The 19,622-nt window shown below is 46.2% G+C and overlaps 1 protein-coding gene across 3 annotated transcripts in view; it reads right to left on the reverse strand.

Moving 5' to 3' along the window:
* Window positions 1–5,947, reverse strand: part of dcp2 (decapping mRNA 2) — a 53,481-nt gene extending 47,534 nt beyond the window's left edge. For 2 of the 3 annotated variants that reach the window (XM_085987146.1, XM_085987138.1), the window contains exon 1: window positions 5,762–5,946. Coding sequence is in view for 2 of the 3 variants with exons in the window: in XM_085987138.1 (XP_085843264.1) it covers window positions 5,762–5,814 (53 nt within the window). In the remaining variant the exon portion in view is untranslated. Of the gene's footprint in view, window positions 1–5,761 lie in introns of all 3 variants that reach the window. The other variant, XM_085987142.1, reaches the window with a different exon arrangement.
* Window positions 5,948–19,622: the final 13,675 nt, after the last annotated feature.

Consider the following 19,622-nt stretch of genomic DNA (forward strand, 5'->3'; position numbering starts at 1 on the left):
ATTAATGAGATTAGATAAGTTCATTCGTTTCTAAATCATTTTTTTAAAAAGCAATATGTGTTTTAAAAGCAACGTTTTTCTTTAAAGATGCAGAAAGCGGGAAAAAGAAAAGTTTGGAATCAAGATGGCGGCGACTCACCTCGGTTCAGAACAATAAGGCCCGCCCACACACGCACCGATTGGCCCGGCCTCACCGCGGCAGCAAGCCGCCGTACGATTGGTCGACCTCGAGGTCACTCTGTCGCTAATGAGATGCTAATGAGCGGAATGTTGAAGGTTTTGGGATACCGCAGGTGCGATTTTAGCCCGGCCGAAACGTAAATACACTTAAAACCGTCTCGGAAGCGTAAGCTTTCTTTGGAGGTAACGCGCGCGTAGGTACGCCCTGTAACTTTCGAGCGCATAGCCCGCCAGACGCACAGGCGATGACAGACAGAATGACAGATCGACCGATATATATATATATATATATCTTCTACCATTCAACAAACTAAAGACATTGTGGGAATCATGTAAATTGCAGTATGCATTTTACTGCAATTGGGGTTCATTCTTAGACTAAGATTATCTCATCTCCAAAGGATTTCAGCTATTGAAGAGCAGGGCCCAGTTACAGACATAGTCATCACATTATTTCAACAAGAGTTATAAGTTATATAACTTTTGTTCGGCAAGGATATCAAGGGATATGGAGAAAAGACAGGTAAATGAAGTTGAGGTATTGATCAGTCATGATCTAATAAAAATGATGGAAATGGCTCGAAGCACTGAATGGTCTGTTCCTCTTCCTAGGACAGCTAGCATTCAGCTGTGGCCACAAGTCCCCTTTGTTTCACAGATTTTACATGAACTTTATTACATAAAGAGTGTCTGATCAGATGGCATCTTTCTGCTGAATTAACACTTTGGTGTCCTTGCAATTAGCATTAGTAAATACCAGTTACCTAATCACCAATGTTCCCTGTAATTCTTTTTGATGCACAGTCCCTTTAACGGGCTGCGCGGTGCCCATTCAAATTTTCGCACATGCACGGTTTCTTGTATTGAAAGGCCATTGAGTGGCTTGCGCAGGATCTCCAGGCTTAGCAGGAACATTGCTCATCACCCAATACATTCTTTCTATTTCTGATTACTAATTAAAGGACAAGTTGCATTCATATAGCACCTTTAATGTAGTAAAACATTCCAAGGCGTTTCACAGGAGCGATTATAAGAACGTAAGAACATAAGAAATAGGAGCAGGAGTAGACCATTTGGTCCTTCGAGCCTGCTCCGCCATTCAATGAGATCATGGCTGATCTACTGCCTCAACTCCATTCACCAGCCCCATCGTCATATCCCTTGATACCCTTACTAGTCAGAAATCTATCGACTTCTGTTTGGAATATATCCAATGACTGAATCTCCACAGCCCTCTGGGGTAGAGAATTCCAAAGATTCACCACCCTCTGAGTGAAGAAATTTCTTCTCATCTCAGTCTTAAATGGCCTACCCTTTATCCTGAGGCTGTGGCCCCTAGTTCAAGACTCTCCAGCCAGGAGAAACAACCTCTCAGCATTTACCGTGTCAATCCTCCTCAGAATCTTATATGTTTCAATGAGATCACCTCTCATTCTTCTAAACTCCAGAGAGTATAGGCCCAATCTACTCAATCTCTCCTCATAGAAAACTCTCATCCCAGAAATCAATCTAGTAAACCTTTGTTGCACCGCCTCCAAGGCAAGTATATCCTTCCTCAAATAAGGAGACCAAAACTCTCTCACCAAGGCCCTGTACAACTGTAGCAAGACTTCATTACTCTTGTACTCCAACCCTCTAGCAATAAAGGCCAACATGCCAATTGCCTTCCTAATTGCTTGCTGTACCTGGATGCTAATTATGTATTTCCAGTACGAGGACACCTAAATCTCAACACCAACATTTAAAAAATATTCTGTTTTTCTCTCGCTCTGAACGCCAACATTTAATTAGTTTCTCACCATTTAAAAAATATTGTTTTTCTATTTTTCTTCCTACCAAAGTGAATAACCTCACATTTCCCCACATTATACTCAATCTGCCACCTTCTTGCCCACTCACTTAACCTGTCTATATTCCTTTGCAGCCTCTTTGCATCCTCCTCACAACTTACTTTCCCACCCAGCTTTGTATAGTCAGCAAACTTGGATATATTACACTCGGTCCCTTCAACGAAGTCATTAATGTAAATTGTGAATAGCTGAGGCCCAAGCACTGATCATTTGCGGCACCCCACTAGTTACAGCCCGCCAACCTGAAAATGACCCATTTATCCCTACTCTCTGTTTTCTGTCCGTTAACCAATCCTCTATCCATTCTAATATCTTACCCCCAACCCCATGAGCCTTTATCTTGCGTAACAACCTTTTATGTGGCATCTTATCGAATGCCTTTTATTTCTCAATGGAATGTATATTCGTTGAGAATTTTGGAATATTTCTTTAAATGTTTGCCACGTTATCAATCAAAATTTGACATGAAGCCACATAAGGAGATATTAGGACAGGCTTGGTCAAAGTGGTAGGTTTTAAGGTGCATCTTAAAAGGAGGAAAGCGAGGTAGAGGGGCAGAGAAGTTTAGGGAGGGAATTTCAGAGCTATGGGCCTAGGCAGCTGAAGGCATGGCCACCAATAGTGGAGCGAAGAAAATTGGGGATGTTCAAGAGGCCAGAATTGGAGGAGCACAGAGATGTCAAGGATTTTAGGGCTGATGGAGGTTACAGAGATAGGGAGCGATTTCAAAACAAAGATGAGAATTAATTTTTTTATTTTTTATTTTATTTTATTTATTTATTTATTTTTTAAATCGATGCATTACGGGACCGGGAGCCAATGTAGGCCAACGAGCACAGGGGTGATGGGTGAATGGGACTTGGCTACAACTGGATAGATACAAATGGAACCATGCGAGGGCAGTCCCACCCAGCTGGACAATGGTGGAGATGCTCCTTGGGAGCTTGTCGACCCGAAGCCTGTTCCTAATCCGATCTTCTTTCATGTGGTAGTAGCAAAGCAATCAAATGTCAATATCCAAGTCAGATATCCAGGCCAAAGCTTCAGGTGCAACAGCGTGAATACCTTGTAGGCTGCCGGTGAATTTCCTCTGAGGGCAGTGCTCAATGATGTGCTCCAGGGTCTTATTGGGAGCTCCACAGTCACATAATGGGGATGCTTTGACCTTCAGCTGTAGTGTCAGCTGTGACTCAGTTGGTAGCACACTCGCCTCCGAGTCAGAAGGTTGTGGGTTCAAGTCCCACTCCAGGGACTTGAGCACAAAGCTAGGCTGACACTCCAGTGCAGTGCTGAGGGAGTGCTGCACTGTCGGAGATGCCATCTTTCGGATGTGACGTTAAACTGAGGCCCTGTCTGCTTTCTCATGTGGATGTAAAAGATCCCATGGCACTATTTCAAAAAAAGAGAGTAGGGAAGTTATCCCCAGTGGCCTGGCCAATATTTCTCCCTCAACCACCATAACAAAAACAGATTATCTGGTCATTTTCACATTGCTGTTTGTGGGAGCTTGCTATGCGCAAATTGGCTGCCCGTTTCTGACATTACATCAGTGACTACACTTCAAAAGTATTTCATTGGCTGTAAAACACTTTGAGACGTCTGGTGGTCATGAAAGGCGCCATATTAATGCAAATCTTTTTTTTTTTTCTTTTTCCATCTCTGGAGAAGGTGGCAGCATCTACCATGACCGGTTCGGAGGCGGTTGATGGTTGTGCAGTTTGCGAGGAGGGTTTGATCCTTCAGGTTGCACTGTGGGATCCTCTATAAAGGAATCCATCCTGTATGTCATAGTTCTTCCAAGCATTTCACCATCGGTCAAGACTGAGGGGAGATCGCTGAAGGGCTTCGCCGACAGTCCAAAATGGCCTTCTAGATTTGAGACGGGTTGGTGGTAGGTTGTTCAAGTCGGCCTGGATCAGCAAGTCTTTGCTGGTGTAGCGGTTGTATTCTCTGGAGACTGCATATTCACAGCGTAGGTGTGATGGTGCGTTGTTTGCAAACACAGGCAGCCAAGGTGTCCAGCTGAATTCTACTATGAAAATTATCACCGGTTTGTTTTTATCGATACCAACACCAGAGAATATAACCGCCACACCAGCAAAGACATGCTGATCCAGGCCGACTTGAACAATCTACCACCAATCGGTCTCAAATCTAGACGGCCTAATCCTGTATTTTTGTAGTGCACCCATTACTTCAATTCTATGTTGCAGTGTTCATGCTGCCTTCTAATGTATTTGTTCTATATTTCATTAGCAGATTAACTCTCTATACCCCACTATTTCACTGCAAAGACAGATCCCATTTGTTTTCTTAACCTCAGCATTCTTACCACAAGGACATCTGTACTTTGTCCTGTCTGTTCCAACTAATTTTATTTCCTTATTCTGTCTTCAAGATTCCTCACAAAGTAAATTCCCGATCACAGTCAGGCAGCCGAGATGCCAAACACAAAAACTTTGAACAGGGGAGACACATAAAACCACTGCCCATGGTGACAAGTCAACTAACAGTCAGAATAGAGAATCAGTAAGAGGCCTGGAAGCAGATTTGCACATCTTACAGCCACAGAAGGTGCACGGGTCAGAGTGGAAAAGAAAACTTGCCACATATTATATTTGCACAATTGTGCAATCAGCAGAATTACTAATAGGCAAGTTATTCAACAGACTCTGCATCAATGCAAAATAATTTTGACTTAACACTGACATTAAATAATGTAGAATGACTCCTGTGCACAATTCCCCGAACAAGCTTAGGTACTGGCATAAGACCACCTTTAAGAGATAATCTCACACGAGAGCCACCTACTGCAGCCAGTATAAGGGAAACATTAAGAGTTTAGTTTCACCTTCCAAAAAAAGTATAACTACTCTAATGTTGCGTCTTACACTTCACGCTGACAGTGTAAATCCAGAGTCACTGCTTGTCCTTTAGCATTGGAGCAAAGCAAAAAAAGTCACTTTACACCAAAACCGCATTGTAGTGTAAAGCATCCTAAAATACTGCCACTTCTTGGATCTACAAGTTACACACTAGGAATTGCCACAGTATAGTGATGCTTAAATCTGGCCAAGTCACACAGATATGTGCAAGTTTACACAAGACAAATTTTAAAAAGTGAAAGGTACGTACTGCATAAGGTGCTACTCGTTTCCTTTATGTTGTAGAGAATGCACGTTGAACACTGCACCGGAAGAAGCAATGTACAACAAAACACTACATCTATACAAGAGGCAGTAGTCACTCAGTTCCACCCTGCTACTTCTGAAGTAATAAAACTGTTCATTTTTAAATAACCTGTACTAAACTCCGTTGTGGTACTCTTCGTTTAAAATTTTAGGGTTTACAAGAGAAATATTTAAAAATGTTAATCAGAGAGCCCCTTGTTTGTTTATTTGCAAACTGCAGGTACTGTGAATTTATATTTTTAAAAACCGCATCACAAAATGTTCTCTCGTATTACATTTCACATGGTGCGATTTGTTTCTCGAAACTAGAATGAAATCGCGATATGCTCTCTCTCTCTCTCCCCTCATTTGTGTAAAATAAAATCCAAGGTTCCCAAATCTTTGAATCGGATCCAATTCTAACTTCGGCCCTCGTCAGTCGGGCTCTCCACTCGCAGCGCATTTCCTCCTCCCAGGCCCTCACTTCCTTCTCCCGTCCCGTTCCCGGGTACGGAAGACCACGGCCTGTGTGCTTTGACTTGCCGCTTCCTGTATGTTTACCTGCACAGGTCGTCCAGCACCCCGGTTGGAATCTCCACTTTCTTGCCCTCCATACCGCACACATGCCGCAGACCCAGTCACCTCTTCCGGGAACCCGGTCAAAGCCGCCAGCTCCATTCGACCCGGCCTTTGTGACGTCAACTCTGATTGACAGCCGCGTCGGCATCGCAGCAGAGCCCAGGAAGCTTGGCCATGAAAGTAGTCAGAGACCATGAAGAAGAAATTGGCAAAATACTTAAGAACGCAAGTTTTATTACCCACTTGGAGACGTCTCGAGTTTAACATTCCCACTTTTACTCTTACCTCACTTTTCCAAATGTTCACTACCTTTTCTTTTGCTGCACATTTCGTATACATTGATGTTTTTACTATTTACTTGAATGGAAAGAAAATAACGTGCATAGAAAACAAAGAAAGGTCTGGGGGTCCTGATTGACAATGGCTCGGATTTTGCAGTGGGTAATGACAGCGAACTGTCAACGTTTGCCGTCATTACCCCTCTGAAACTGACTGTATCTTCAGGATTTAGTGTATGCGCATCTGTAAGGGGTGGTGTGTGGGTCAGCTTCACCTCTGACTTATGAGCGGTTCGAATCGCTCCCACTCCCTTGGTTCTGGACCTTGGACTTATTTGGGGGTTGTGATGAAAAGTGCAGCAGACAACTGAATTTTGGTGAAAGAAATAAGATCTTTATTTGAGAAAGAACATATACAACACAATAATCTTAACACTCTAAATTGGGGGAACACTTCGGAATATACGAGGGAAAATAACAATAGACAGAATACTTCACCCCTCCCAATCCCACTTCACTAGCTAAGTTGGGCTCCAGAGGACCAGGGATAATGCTCACCAAAACGACTTCTTTTGACAGTTGTAGACGTTCGCGATTTCGGGGTTCTCTAGATGTGTCGGTTGGGGCCTGCCATACCCTGGACATGGTAGAGGACTTCACCTGCGTAGATGGTCAGTCTTCGCGAGTCCGCTGATGCGGTAGGGTGCGTATTGGATCTATCAGGTGAGTGCCCAATTTCTTTTGGTTAGAAGTAGGGTTTAGAGTCTTTTCAGTAAAATCTTACCCAGGGATAAGTCAGGATAGATTGTAGAGCGGAAAAACTTGCAGATCTTTGGTTTCTTCCAAGTTGGTTTCTTGTTGGTCATGGTGGCCCAATATTACCCGGTTGCTGGTAATATTTTTGGTTGTTTGTTTCGTGGGGCCCTGGTCTGCCACGATAGTGTGTTACTTCTTCAAGAGGGAGAACTGCTTCGAGATGGACTTCTTGATCCCAATGTTGGTGGATCTCTTCTGGATCAACAAATCTTAACTTAAACTCGAATGAACTCAACTCTGAACTGCCTTCTTGAACTCACTTCTGTGAGAAACAGGCCTTCAATTATACTGATTGAGGCCTGCTTATCTGCGTGCCAAATCAGTTCTGGCTTATTGTTCGTTTTGTCAGGCTGATTAATATTGATTGGTGTGAATTGCTTAATTGGCTTCGGGATGGTCCCATCAATCTTAAGTTGTTTTAAGAACGTGTAAAATGGTTTCGGGATGGTCCCATCGATTGTTTAACCTCTTGTTTAATTGCAGTAAAGTTGTCTTTTCCTGTGGGGGCCAAGGTTCTTTTGTTGGTTGGTGGCATGTTTTGCATTATGCAAGGTTTTGGATGGTTCTGTAATTTTGGCGGGAACTGCTTTTCCGTTGGTCTATTGTCATTATGTAAACTGACTGAGACAGTCTAGATAGTCCCCAGACAGCTTGGTTAATGCCAATACCCAAAACTGTCCATTTACAGAGGCCAATCCCAATTCCTTTGTTGCAGCCCCCTTTTCCTTCCACAGGCTCGAACATGCTTTTAAAATAAAAACCAAAGTCCTGGGGTCTTTGATTTTTAAATCTCCCTTAGGCCCAATATTCTTATACCATTCTGACATGGTTTATTAACAGTCCAAAAAAAATCCCTTATTTAGGTAATGTTCTTGGTTTTGGGGGGGGTGATCTGCTGAATTTTGCGAATCTTACAGCATCTAAACACGGAAATCCTGAAGTTGCAGTCAGTCATTCACTGCTCCAACACAGACTGCGCTGTGGACCTTCCCGCCACCGCCCCCATAGCCGGCAATCAGTGAAATCAGTGGAATGACAAAAACTTGAGCTTTTCTGCGCTAATATCACTGTTAAACACCCCATTAAATGTTAAATAACAACAGAAAATGCTGGAAATACTCAGCAGGCCAGGCAGCATCCGTGGAGGGAGAAACAGAGTTAACGTAACTGGGTTTAACAGCTTTTGTCTGCTAAACAACTGTTCTGACCCTGAAAAACTAATTTTTTATATTTGTGGAATGTCAAATTTCTCCATTGCAATAAAAATGACTAGATTTTTTTTAAATAATGTTTTTTAAGTGTGTTCATAATATTTCAGCTTCTACCTTAACCCCAATCTTTATTTCACTCTCTGTAACTTTTTAAAAACTGCAGATAATCAGTGCTTTTCATTTCCTGGTTTGCTGTCTGTGAGAATTCTTCAATGTGATTGGCTGCTTAGAAAGCTGGCTGACATCATTGCTGCATCGTGCTCAGAATCCCCTATTGACAGCGCTACAACCAATTACACGTCGATAAACCTAAAGGTTATGCCACAAAGATCTCTGTGGGTACCTTTCTTCGAGGTCAGCGGCGATCATCGTCGCATCGCCACTGACCACAAATTACGGGACAATGAATTAAAGCTAATTCAAGAATGCTCGGTGGCAATGAGTAAAGCCAATCAGATGTTGGGATTTATTAGAAGATCATTATTGAGCCAAAATACTGAGGTACTCCTGCCACTTAATAAATCATTGGTGCAACCACACTTAGTACAGTTCTAATCACCTCAGTACAAAAGGATATTGTAGCTATGGAAAGGATATTAAAGAACAACCCAAATGATCGAGGAAATTGATTATGAGGAGTGATTAGGTAAATTGGGTATGTTCTCACTGGAAAAGAAAAGGATGAGAGGTAATATAATTGCTGTTTTCAGGATTCTAAAGGAATGGAAAATCTATGGAACAGGCATCATAGGATGACGGTGGGAGCAGTCAGTATTGATTAATTCAATGCAAATTAGATAGATTTCTTTCATAGAAACATAGAAGATAGGAGCAGGAGTAGGCCATTCGGCCCCTCAAGCCTGCTCCGCTATTCAATGCGATCATGGCTGATCATCCAAATTCAGTACCCGGTCCCTGCTTTCTCCCCATACCCATTGATCCCTTTAGCCTTAAGAAATATATCCAACTCCTTCTTGAATATATTTAATGAATTGGCCTCTACTGCCTTCTGTGGTAGAGAATTCCACAGGTTCCCCACTCTCTGGGTGAAGAAATTCCTCCTCATTTCTGTCCAAAATGGCTTACCCCTTATCCTTAGACTGTGACCCCTGGTTCTGGACTCCACAACCATCGGGAACATTCTTCCTGCATCTAGTCTGTCCAGTCCTGTCAGAATTTTATAAGTTTCAATGAGATCCCCTCTCATTCTTCTAAACTCCAGCGAGTATAAGTCCAATCGACCCAATCTCTCCTCATACGTCATTCCTGCCATCCCAGGTATCAGCCTGGTGAATCTTCGCTGAACTCCTTCCATGGCAAGAACATCCTTCCTCAGATAAGGCGACCAAAACTGCACACAATACTCAAGATGTGGTCTCACCAAGGCCCTGTACAACTGCAGCAAGACATTCTTGTTCCTGTACTCAAACCCTCTCGCTACGAAGGCCAACATACCATTTGCCTTCTTAACCGCCTGCTGCACCTGCATGCTTACCTTCAGCGACTGGTGCACAAGGACACCCAGGTCTCCTTGCACTTCCCCTTCTCCCAATCTATTGCCATTCAGATAATAATCTGCCTTCCTGTTTTTGCCACCAAAGTGGATAACCTCACATTTATCCACGTTATATTGCATCTGCCATGCTTCTGCCCAATCACCCAACCTGTTCAAATCATCCTGGAGTTTCTCGGCATCCTCCTCACAGCACACACGCCCACCCAGCTTTGTGTTGTCTGCAAGTTTGGAGATATTACATCTAGTTCCCTTGTCTAGATCATTAATATATATTGTGAATAGCTGGGGTCCAAGGACCGATCCCTGTGGTACCTCACTAGTCACTGCCTGCCACTCGGAAAAAGACCCATTTATTCCAATTCTTTGCTTTCTGTCTGCCAACCAGTTCTCTATCCAAGTCAGTACCTTGCCCCCAATCCCATGTGCCTTAACTTTACACGCTAATCTCTTATGCGGGACCTTATCGAAAGCCTTCTGAAAGTCCAAATGCACCACATCCACTGGTTCTCCCTTATCTATTTTACCAGTTACATCCTCAAAAAATTCCAGTACATTAGTCAAGCACGATTTACCTTTTGTAAATCCATGTTGACTTTGTCCGATCCTTTCAGAAAATAACATTTTAGATTATAGTACAGGGAATAATTTGAGACCGGATATGTGGTAAGTGCAGCATGTCTGTGCCGGCCATCAAGCCCTGTCTACTCGAGTCCCATTTTCCAGCACTTGGTCTGTAGCCTTGTATGTTATGATGTTTCAAGTGCTCATCTAAATGCTTCTTGAATTTTGTGAGGGTTCCTGCCTCTACCACCCTTTCAGGCAGTGAGTTCCAGATTCCAACCACCCTCTGGGTGAAAAAGTATTTCCTCAAATCCCCTCTAAACCTCCTGCCCCTTACCTTGAAACTATGCCCCCTGGTTATTAACCCCTCTACTAAGGGGAAACGTTCCTTTCTATCTACCCTATCTATGCCCCTCATAATTTTCTACACCTCAATCGGGTCCCCCCTCAGCCTTCTCTGCTCTAAGGAAAACAACCCCAGCCTGTCCAATCTCTCTTCATAGTTGAAGCGCTCCAGCCCAGGTAACATCCTGGTGAATCTCCTCTGCACCCTCTCTAATGCAATCACATCCTTCCTACAGAGTGCTGCGAGTTTGGTGAGTCAGGGAGTCTTAACTGTTTGCTGAAATCAAACTTTTGTTTGTTTCACATTTACTGTTTTTTTAAATTTAAAATTTGAACATTTTACAGTGAATGACATTTACAGAGCTCAAATCTCAACTCTTCGTACAAAGTCACAAGCCCTCATGCCTACAAGGCAGGGGTCCCAGTCTCTACAAGTTGGTGATGTGATCTCCAAGCTTCTTGGTCATCTTCACTTGTTCATCCGGATAATGGGTCTCCAGGAATTCACATAGATGAGGGTCGGTGCTCCCAGTGGAGGGTTTGTGCAGATCCGGCAGACTCTGGTTGACATTCTTCTCCATCTGCAGGGCTCTCTGCATCGCTGAGCGGAGCCTCTCGCTCTTCTGACCGAACAAGTGGACTATAAAAAAAGCTTAAAAACCCTAGATTAATTTTTTTAAACTTATCAAATTAAATTAAAATCACCCCGGCAGGGGTGATGATGCACTCCAGTCCCCGCGGCGCCCACCGGTCTCGGAAGGCCTCGAGCGTGCCGGCGGATGCCGCATGCTCCATCTCCAGGGGCACCTGGGCGTGAACATAGCCGCAGAAGAGAGGCAGGCAATCGGGCCGAACGACCCCCTCGACCGCCCACTGCCAGGACCTATTAATGGCCACTTTGGCCAGGCCCAGGAGCAGTCCTACGAGGAGGTCCTCCAACCCGCCCGCTCCCCTCCGCACCGAGCGGCCGTAGATCAGGAGCGTGGGACTGAAGTGCAGCCAAAAATCGAGGACCAGCCCCTTCAAATAATGGAACAGGGGCTGCAACCTCTCACATTCGATATAGATATGGAACACGGACTCCTCTAGGCCGCAAAAATGGCAAGCAGCCTGGGAGTCCGTGAACTTACTTAAAATCTTATTGCACGGGACTGCTCCGTGCAGCACCCTCCAGGCCAAGTCCCCAATAGATAAAGGAAGGACTCCTGCATAGAGAGACCCCCATTGGGGACCTCCGCCTCCGCTGGACGGCAAGATGGCCGGTCGGCAGGTGAAGATGACAAAGTGGAGAGTGTGCAGGAGCAGCCCGTACAGGAAACCCCGAGACGGCTCAAGTTCTGAAGCGCCAGTTCCCAAGAGGGGTTTCGGGGTCGTGTGCCGATGAGGAATTCCGTCCGAATGGGTGTCAGTTCGGACGGGATCACCCCACGTGCCAGAGCCTCCTCGATACACCTAGTGGAGTCAGTGCCCAGTGCCACTTTCAGCATCTCGATGGAATCGGCTGCACACCGTTCGCTGGCCCAGGAGAGGCGCCGCGCCAACTCCTCCAGCGCCATCCAGCCCGCTCCCCCGCCATTGAGCAGGTCCCCGACCCTGGTCACCTTGCCAGGCACAGCCCTGCTCACCGCCAGCCACCCGACCCAGCGGTTGCGGAGGTGCGGATTCCTGAGCAGCGGCTCCCGAAGGAGAGCCGCCACTCCTGATGGGGGAGAACTGCGCCTGGAGGCGACGCTGTTCCAGACCCATAGCAGTTCCTGGTAGAGGACAGGCAGCTCCCACAGGTAGGCACGCGTACGGCCTAATTTCCCAAAAAGGAGCTGCGTGTCATAGTTGAGGCCGTGCAGCTGGCGGAAGAAAAACATCGCCAGCGCACACCATCGAGGAGGATTCTCCATGTACAGGTATCTCTGCAGGGTCCGAAGACGGAAAGTCGCCGCCCGGGTGCGTAGGCACACCAGCGCTTGACCGCCCTCCCTAAGTGGGAGACTCAGAACCGCGGCAGAGACCCAGTGCTTCCATTTGTCTCAGAAAAAGTCGATGAGCTTCTTCTGCATCTTGGCGACAAATGCAAGGGGTGGGATCAAAGTGACCAACCGGTACCACAACATGGTGGCCACCAGCTGGTTAATGACCAGCGCTCGACCCCTGTAGGACAACATTCGGAGCAGTCCTGTCCAGCGTCCTAGGCAAGCGGTGACTTTGGCCTCCAGCCCTTGCCAGTTCGCCGGGGCTGAGGTAGACTCCCCGGTAGAGGAGGCGCGTGGTGCTCCAGGCGAAGGCCCTGAAATCCTCCGGCAGGGAGTCCACCAGCCACTGGCCCACCGGGAGTCCAGAACATTTCACCCAGTTGATCCTGGCGGAAGATGCATCCGAGTAAATCTGCTGGCATTCTCGCATCCTCCGCAGGTCAACGGGATCCGTGACCATGAGGAGCACGTCATCGGCGTAAGCCGAGAGGACGACTTCCACGCCCAGCCCTTGCAGAGCCAGTCCCGTCAACCTCTTCCGCAAGAGGCGCAGGAAAGGCTCCACGCAGATGGCAGATAACTGACCAGACATGGGGCATCCCTGACGCACCCCCCTCCCAAAGCGAAAGGGCGCCGTCAAAGACCCATTAACTTTAATGAAACACTCCGCGGTGATGTACAGAAGTCGGATCCGGGCTACGAAATGCGCCCCGAACCCGAATGCGCGCAGAGTTCTGAAAAGATACTCGTGATCCACCCTATCGAATGCCTTCTCCTGATCCAGAGAAAGGAAGGTGTCATGAATCTTATCATGACTCATGAAGTAACACTGGGCGGCCAGCTGGTGGTGCCGTCCAATGAGTATAAATACTCGGGCGTGGGCCCAACTTGTTCAGGATGTTTCTGTAACCAGGAACTAATGATTGTAACTAGAAATCTCATGGTTGTGAAACAGTTGATTAAAGCCTTGTTTTATACTCAAACCAAGCGCTCAGTAGTCTTTTTACATCAGAAGGCGACCGAAAGACCAGCCCTCTGGGAATGGTGGACCAGGTCCCGGACCAGATGGATATTATCGTGGATGGTCCGGCCCGGGACCGTGTAGGAGTGGTCGAGGTGGACCATGTGGGCCAGCATGGTGCCAAGGCGAGCAGACATAGCCCTGGCAAAAATTTTGTAGTCCGTGCTGAGGAGAGAGACCGGGCGCCAGTTGTTAAGGAGGCGGAGATCGCCCTTCTTAGGCAGCAGGACAATGACCGCCCTGCACCAAGAGAGGGGCATTTTCCCATTCGCCACACTTTCCCCCAGGACCCGCGCGTAGTCGCCCCTCCAAGGCATCTCAGAACGCTCTGTGGAACTCCACGGTCAGCCAGTTTAGCCCCGGGGACTTTCCCTTTGAGAGCTGGCCGAGGGCATCGGTCAGCTCCGCCAAGCTTAGCGGAGCATCCAAATTTTCGGCACCCTCCGGACCGACCTTCAGCAGGTCCTCCCACAAAACTCTGTGCGCAACCTCGCTGGATGGATCCGGAGAGAACAGAGCCCCATAATAGGCCCGGGACTCTGCGCAGATCCCCTCCGGATCCGAGACTGTAATGATCAGTAACCTGTCATTCTGGAATGGTACACTAGGTGGTGCTGTATGTATATAAGAGTGGGCTACCCACGATGCACTAGGCTACCCAGAAGGCAGCAGTCAAGATGGAGGCCTCTACAGATACTGTACCTAGTCCACATGTGCTCAATAAAGTGTCTAGCAAAAGCTAGCTGTTCTTACTAAAAATGACTAGTTATTAATGAACATAACATGGTACCAGGATTGGTGAAGATCTGCTGAAAATTGTGAAAAGCGACATGGAGAATTTGAGGCCACCGGAGTTTTTGAATCTCGCGGGAAATGTCGACTACAATTGGCGGACTTTCAAACAACAATTCAAACTCTACATTGCTGCCATCGGATTCGGTACGAAGCCAGATGCAAGAAAAATAGCGTTGCTGCTCACGGTTGCAGGCCCACAGGCGATAGAGGTATTTAATACATTTGTATTTAAGCCAGAGCAGAACAGAGAAAATTTAGACGATGTGCTAAAGAAATTTGATACACATTGTTCTCCCAAAAAGAATGAAACCTATGAAAGATACGTGTTCTGTTCGAGGACACAGCGGCAAAATGAAACTTTTGATAGCTTTGTGACTGATCTGAAACTGAAAGCACAGCCATGTAATTTCTCTGAGCTGAAAGCATCCATGATTCGTGACCAGATTGTGTTTGGTATTCATGATAAAAAAAAGTCAGGGAACGTCTGTTGAGAGAAACCGAACTAACATTGGAAAATGCTGTGAATATATGCCAAGCCAGTGAGCTAGCTCGACAGCACGCGAAGACTTTCAGAGAAATCAATAATGATGCAATTGTAATAAGTGCTGCTGTTGGTGCTGTGTTCTACAAGGGGAAGCAATATGGGCAGAACAGAAATGAAAAGCAATCGGAGGAAGGAATTTTTAATTGTAAACGCTGTGGTTACAAACACCAGTTAAAACAATGCCCAGCGTTTGGAAAAATGTGCACAAAATGTCATGGAAAGAATCACTTTGCCAAACAATGCTTTTCAAAAGTAAAAACAAAGAAAGGGCAACAAGTCCGAGTTAATGTGATTGAGGACACTGATTTAAGTGAGACATTTTTTGTAGGCATGGTGTCATGTGACAATATAGAAAAGGATACAGAAAATGTGCAGCCCTCAGGAATAAACAATGCTGAACATAACGTCAATGCAGTAAAAGAGGACAAATGGATGATCCCACTGCAGGTAAATGGAGCATTAGTTACATTGAAACTAGACACTGGGGCAAAAGCAAACTTAATCAGTATGAGTGACATTAAAAACATGAAAGAAAAGCCCAAAATACAGAAAAAGTCAGTACTACTGAAGAGCTATAATGGACAGAAAATAGATAGCTTAGGTGTATGCAGACTTAAAGTGACAGTCAAAGACAAAGTGCATCATCTCATGTTTTCTGTTGTGGCTGAAGGACTTGATTCACTACTGGGTGACAAAGCTTGTGAGGACTTAGAACTGGTCAAGAGAGTCTACCGTATAAACTGTGCCATAAGCAGACCAGATGACTCGGTGGATTCTGTAGTGAGTAATTTCCAGGATGTGTTCAAAGGATTTGGAGTTCTACCATTCACTTACAAGATCCAGCTAAAGGAGGATGCTCAGCCAGTGGTACATGCTCCACGAAGAGTTCCAGCACCCCTGCGTGACCGGCTCAAGAATGAACTGGACAGAATGACCACACTAGGAGTCATCAGGAAAGTCGTAGAGCCAACAGACTGGGTTAACTCCATGGTATGTGTAAAGAAAAAGAACAATGATCTAAGAATATGCATGGATCCAAAGGACTTAAATGCAAACATAAAACGTGAACACTACCAGATTCCCAAGCGAGAAGAAATCACCAGTGAAATGTCAGGTGCCAGATACTTTACAAAGCTCGATGCCTCACAAGGATTTTGGCAACTAAAACTGGATGAAGAGAGCACCAAATACTGTACCTTCAACACACCATTTGGCAGGTATTGTTTCCTCAGAATGCCTTTCGGGATAATATCTGCATCTGAAATCTTTCATAGAGCGATGGAACACATAATTGAAGGTCTGGAAGGAGTCCGGGTCTATGTTGATGACATCATCATCTGGGGCTCCACACTGAAAGAACACAATGAGAGACTGACTAAAGTGCTACAGAGCATACGCCGGAATGGACTGAAGCTCAACAAAGCCAAGTGTCAGTTTGGCGTCCAGGAAGTCACTTTCCTAGGAGATATTCTATTTGGTAAAGGAATAGAGCCAGATATGGAAAAAGTAAACGCCATACTCAAAATGCCCAGACCCACTGATAAAAAAGGAGTGCTACGCATCATGGGGATGATAAACTTCATTGGAAAGTTCATTCCTAACTTGTCAGCCAAGACAGCCTGTCTGCGAGACCTGCTACGTAAAACAAATGAGTTCGCATGGACAGAAAGACATGAACAAGAGTGGATAAACCTCAAAACAGTGCTGACAACCACACCTGTACTCACCTTCTTTGACCCAACAAAAAGAATCAAAGTGTCAACGGATGCATCAAACGATGGCCGAGGTGCGGTCTTGCTACAAGCAGAGGGTGAAGATTGGAAGCCTGTTGCCTATGCCTCCAGGTCTATGACTGATTCGGAGTGTCGATACGCCCAGCTTGGTAGTTGGACTAGAAAAGTTTCATGGCTACATATATGGACTTCCCACCTTCACAGTTGAGACAGACCACAGCCCACTGGTTGCCATCATAAAAAAGAACCTGAATGAGATGTCTCCAAGGATTCAACGACTCATGATGAAGCTGCAAAGATATGACTTTGAACTGATCTACACACCAGGCAAATACATAGTGTTAGCAGATGCACTAACCTGAGCACCCACAATGAGTCATGTGAGCTCTACTGAAGAAGACGTGGATGTTCATGTGAGTATAGTCACTGCAGCGCTGCCCGTGTCAGACACAAAATCAAAGCAAATAGCAGAAAAAACAGTAAAAGATACAGTATTACAAACAGTAATAGAGAACATTCATCATGGTTGGCCAAAAGGTTCCTGTCCAAAATATTTTCACATAAGGTCAGAATTGAGTGTCGCAGAACAGAATAGTCATTCCACAGGCTCTACATCAAGACATGCTCAAAAGGATTCATGAGGGACACCTCGGAATTGAAAAATGCAAAAGGAGAGCAAGAGACACTGTTTATTGGCCTGGCATAAATAAGGACATTGAGAACATAATAGGCAAATGTGAGACATGTCAGAAACACCAAAACAAACAAGCAAAGGAACCAATGATAGTAGCTGACATACCAACAGCAGCATGGCAAAAGGTTGGTATGGACCTTTTTCATTTAAATGGTAAAGACTATCTAATAGTGATTGACTACTATTCTAACTATCCTGAGATGGCGCTGCTCTCAAGCACCACAGCAAGCAGTGTCATAATGCATGTGAAATCCATCTTCACCAGACATGGAATTCCCAGGATTGCCGTTAGCGACAATGGTCTGTGCTTCAACTGTAAGGAGTGGCAACAGTTTGCAGCACATTATGACTTTCAACACATCACATCCAGTCCTTTGTATGCTCAGTCGAATGGTAAGGCAGAGAAAGGTGTTCAAGTTCTCAAGCAGCTACTGAAGAAAGTGACAGAAAGCAAGTCTGATCCTTATCTCGCCCTGCTGAGCTACCGAGCCTCACCTTTAGACTCTGGTTCTTCACCTGCTGAACTCCTAATGGGTCGCAAGTTGCGTACCACGCTACCCTGCTGTGCAAAAGAAAAGCAGGGTAAGGAACCGAGACAGAGACTTCAACTGTTAAAGCTGAAACAGAAATCATACTATGACAAGTCATCCAAAACTCTGAAACCATTGACAAGGGATGATGTTGTCAGGATTGAGGATCCAGATGCATGGAACAGGAAAGCTACAGTTCTTGAGGAAGTAGGACCAAGGTCATACACTGTTAGAACTGAGGAAAGGCAGATTCTCAGGAGGAACCGCCGTTCCCTCCTAAAAACACAAGAGACTATCGAAGAGCAAATCGATGACAATGCCGCAACTGAATCTTGTCACTCACCACCAGAACAATCTAACACAAATACACATACAGGCTCTCATGAAAACACATCAGACTTACCTGTGCTGAGAAGATCCTCACGTGAAGTAAAAAAGCCTGATAGACTTAATCTTTGAGTACAAAGAAAACTACATTGAAAATGTATTGACTGTTGAAGATGTTTATGTTGTTATTGATTGATACTGATTTTGTTTAACCTCAAAGAAAGGGGGATGTAATGATCAGTAACCTGTCATTCTGGAATGGTACACTAGGTGGTGCTGTATGTATATAAGAGTGGGCTACCCACTATGCACTAGGCTACCCAGAAGGCAGCAGTCAAGATGGAGGCCTCTACAGATACTGTACCTAGTCCACATGTGCTCAATAAAGTGTCTAGCAAAAGCTAGCTGTTCTTAATAAAAACGACTAGTTATTAATGAACATAACAAGCAGAGCATCCAAATTTTCGGCACCCTCCGGACCGACCTTCAGCAGGTCCTCCCACAGAACTCTGCGCGCAACCTCGCTGGATGGATCCGGAGAGAACAGAGCCCCATAATAGGCCCGGGACTCTGCGCAGATCCCCTCCGGATCTGAGACCAGAGATCCGTCGTCGGCCAGCAGCCCCAAGAGCGGCTTACGGACCCCCCATCTTTTTTCCAGCGAGTAGAAGAAGGGGAAGCCGCGATCCAGGTCCCGAAGGATCTGGATTTGCGACCTCACCTATGCACCTCGGGACCAGACGAGCTGCAGGTCCTTCAATGCGCCCTTCTTCTCTTCGTACACCTTCCGCAGGGCTGGGACCGCGACGACCTGACTGAGACGGGATTCCAGGTCGAGCACCTCCCTCTCCAACCGCCTGACCCGGGCCTCCCACCTCTTGGTCGACCCCCTCGTGTACTCCTGACAGAAGAGATGGATGTGAGCCTTGCCCACGTCCCACCATAGCCTCAAGGAGGGGAAGCCCCCCCACTTCCTTCTCAGTCGGCCCAGAACCGACGAAACGAATCCCGGAACTGCTCCTCCTCCAGCAGCAGGTTGTTAAAATGCCAGTACGCGGATGACCCCCGCGCGCACAAGGGAGCGAGCTCTGCACACACCAGGTGGTGGTCCGCGCACGGCACCGGCCGCATGGAAGCCGCCGGAACGCAGGAGACGTATGCCCGGGAAATGTAGAGGCGGTCGATTCTGGACCTTCCTCCTCCAGACCCCACATAAGTGAAGGCGCTGGAGTCGCGATGGAGATTTCGCCAGACGTCCACCAAGTCGAAGGACCCGACCAGGTCCCTCAATTTCTCCATCACCGCCAGGCCGCGCTGGCGACCTGAACGGTCCCTCGCCTCGAAGGTGCAATTAAAATCCCCCCCGAGGATGACGCACTCGCCGACGTCGATGGAGCCCAGAAGAGCAGACACTTCATCAAAGAAGCGCGCTCACTGCGCACCGTCCTGGGGGGCGTACATGTTCACTAGATGGAGCGGCACGTCCCCCAGGCGAACAGTGACCT

This window comes from Somniosus microcephalus, chromosome 1 (assembly GCF_052327205.1).
Source record: "Somniosus microcephalus isolate GS21.2 chromosome 1, FLI_Smic_1.0, whole genome shotgun sequence".
Taxonomy (NCBI): domain Eukaryota; kingdom Metazoa; phylum Chordata; class Chondrichthyes; order Squaliformes; family Somniosidae; genus Somniosus; species Somniosus microcephalus.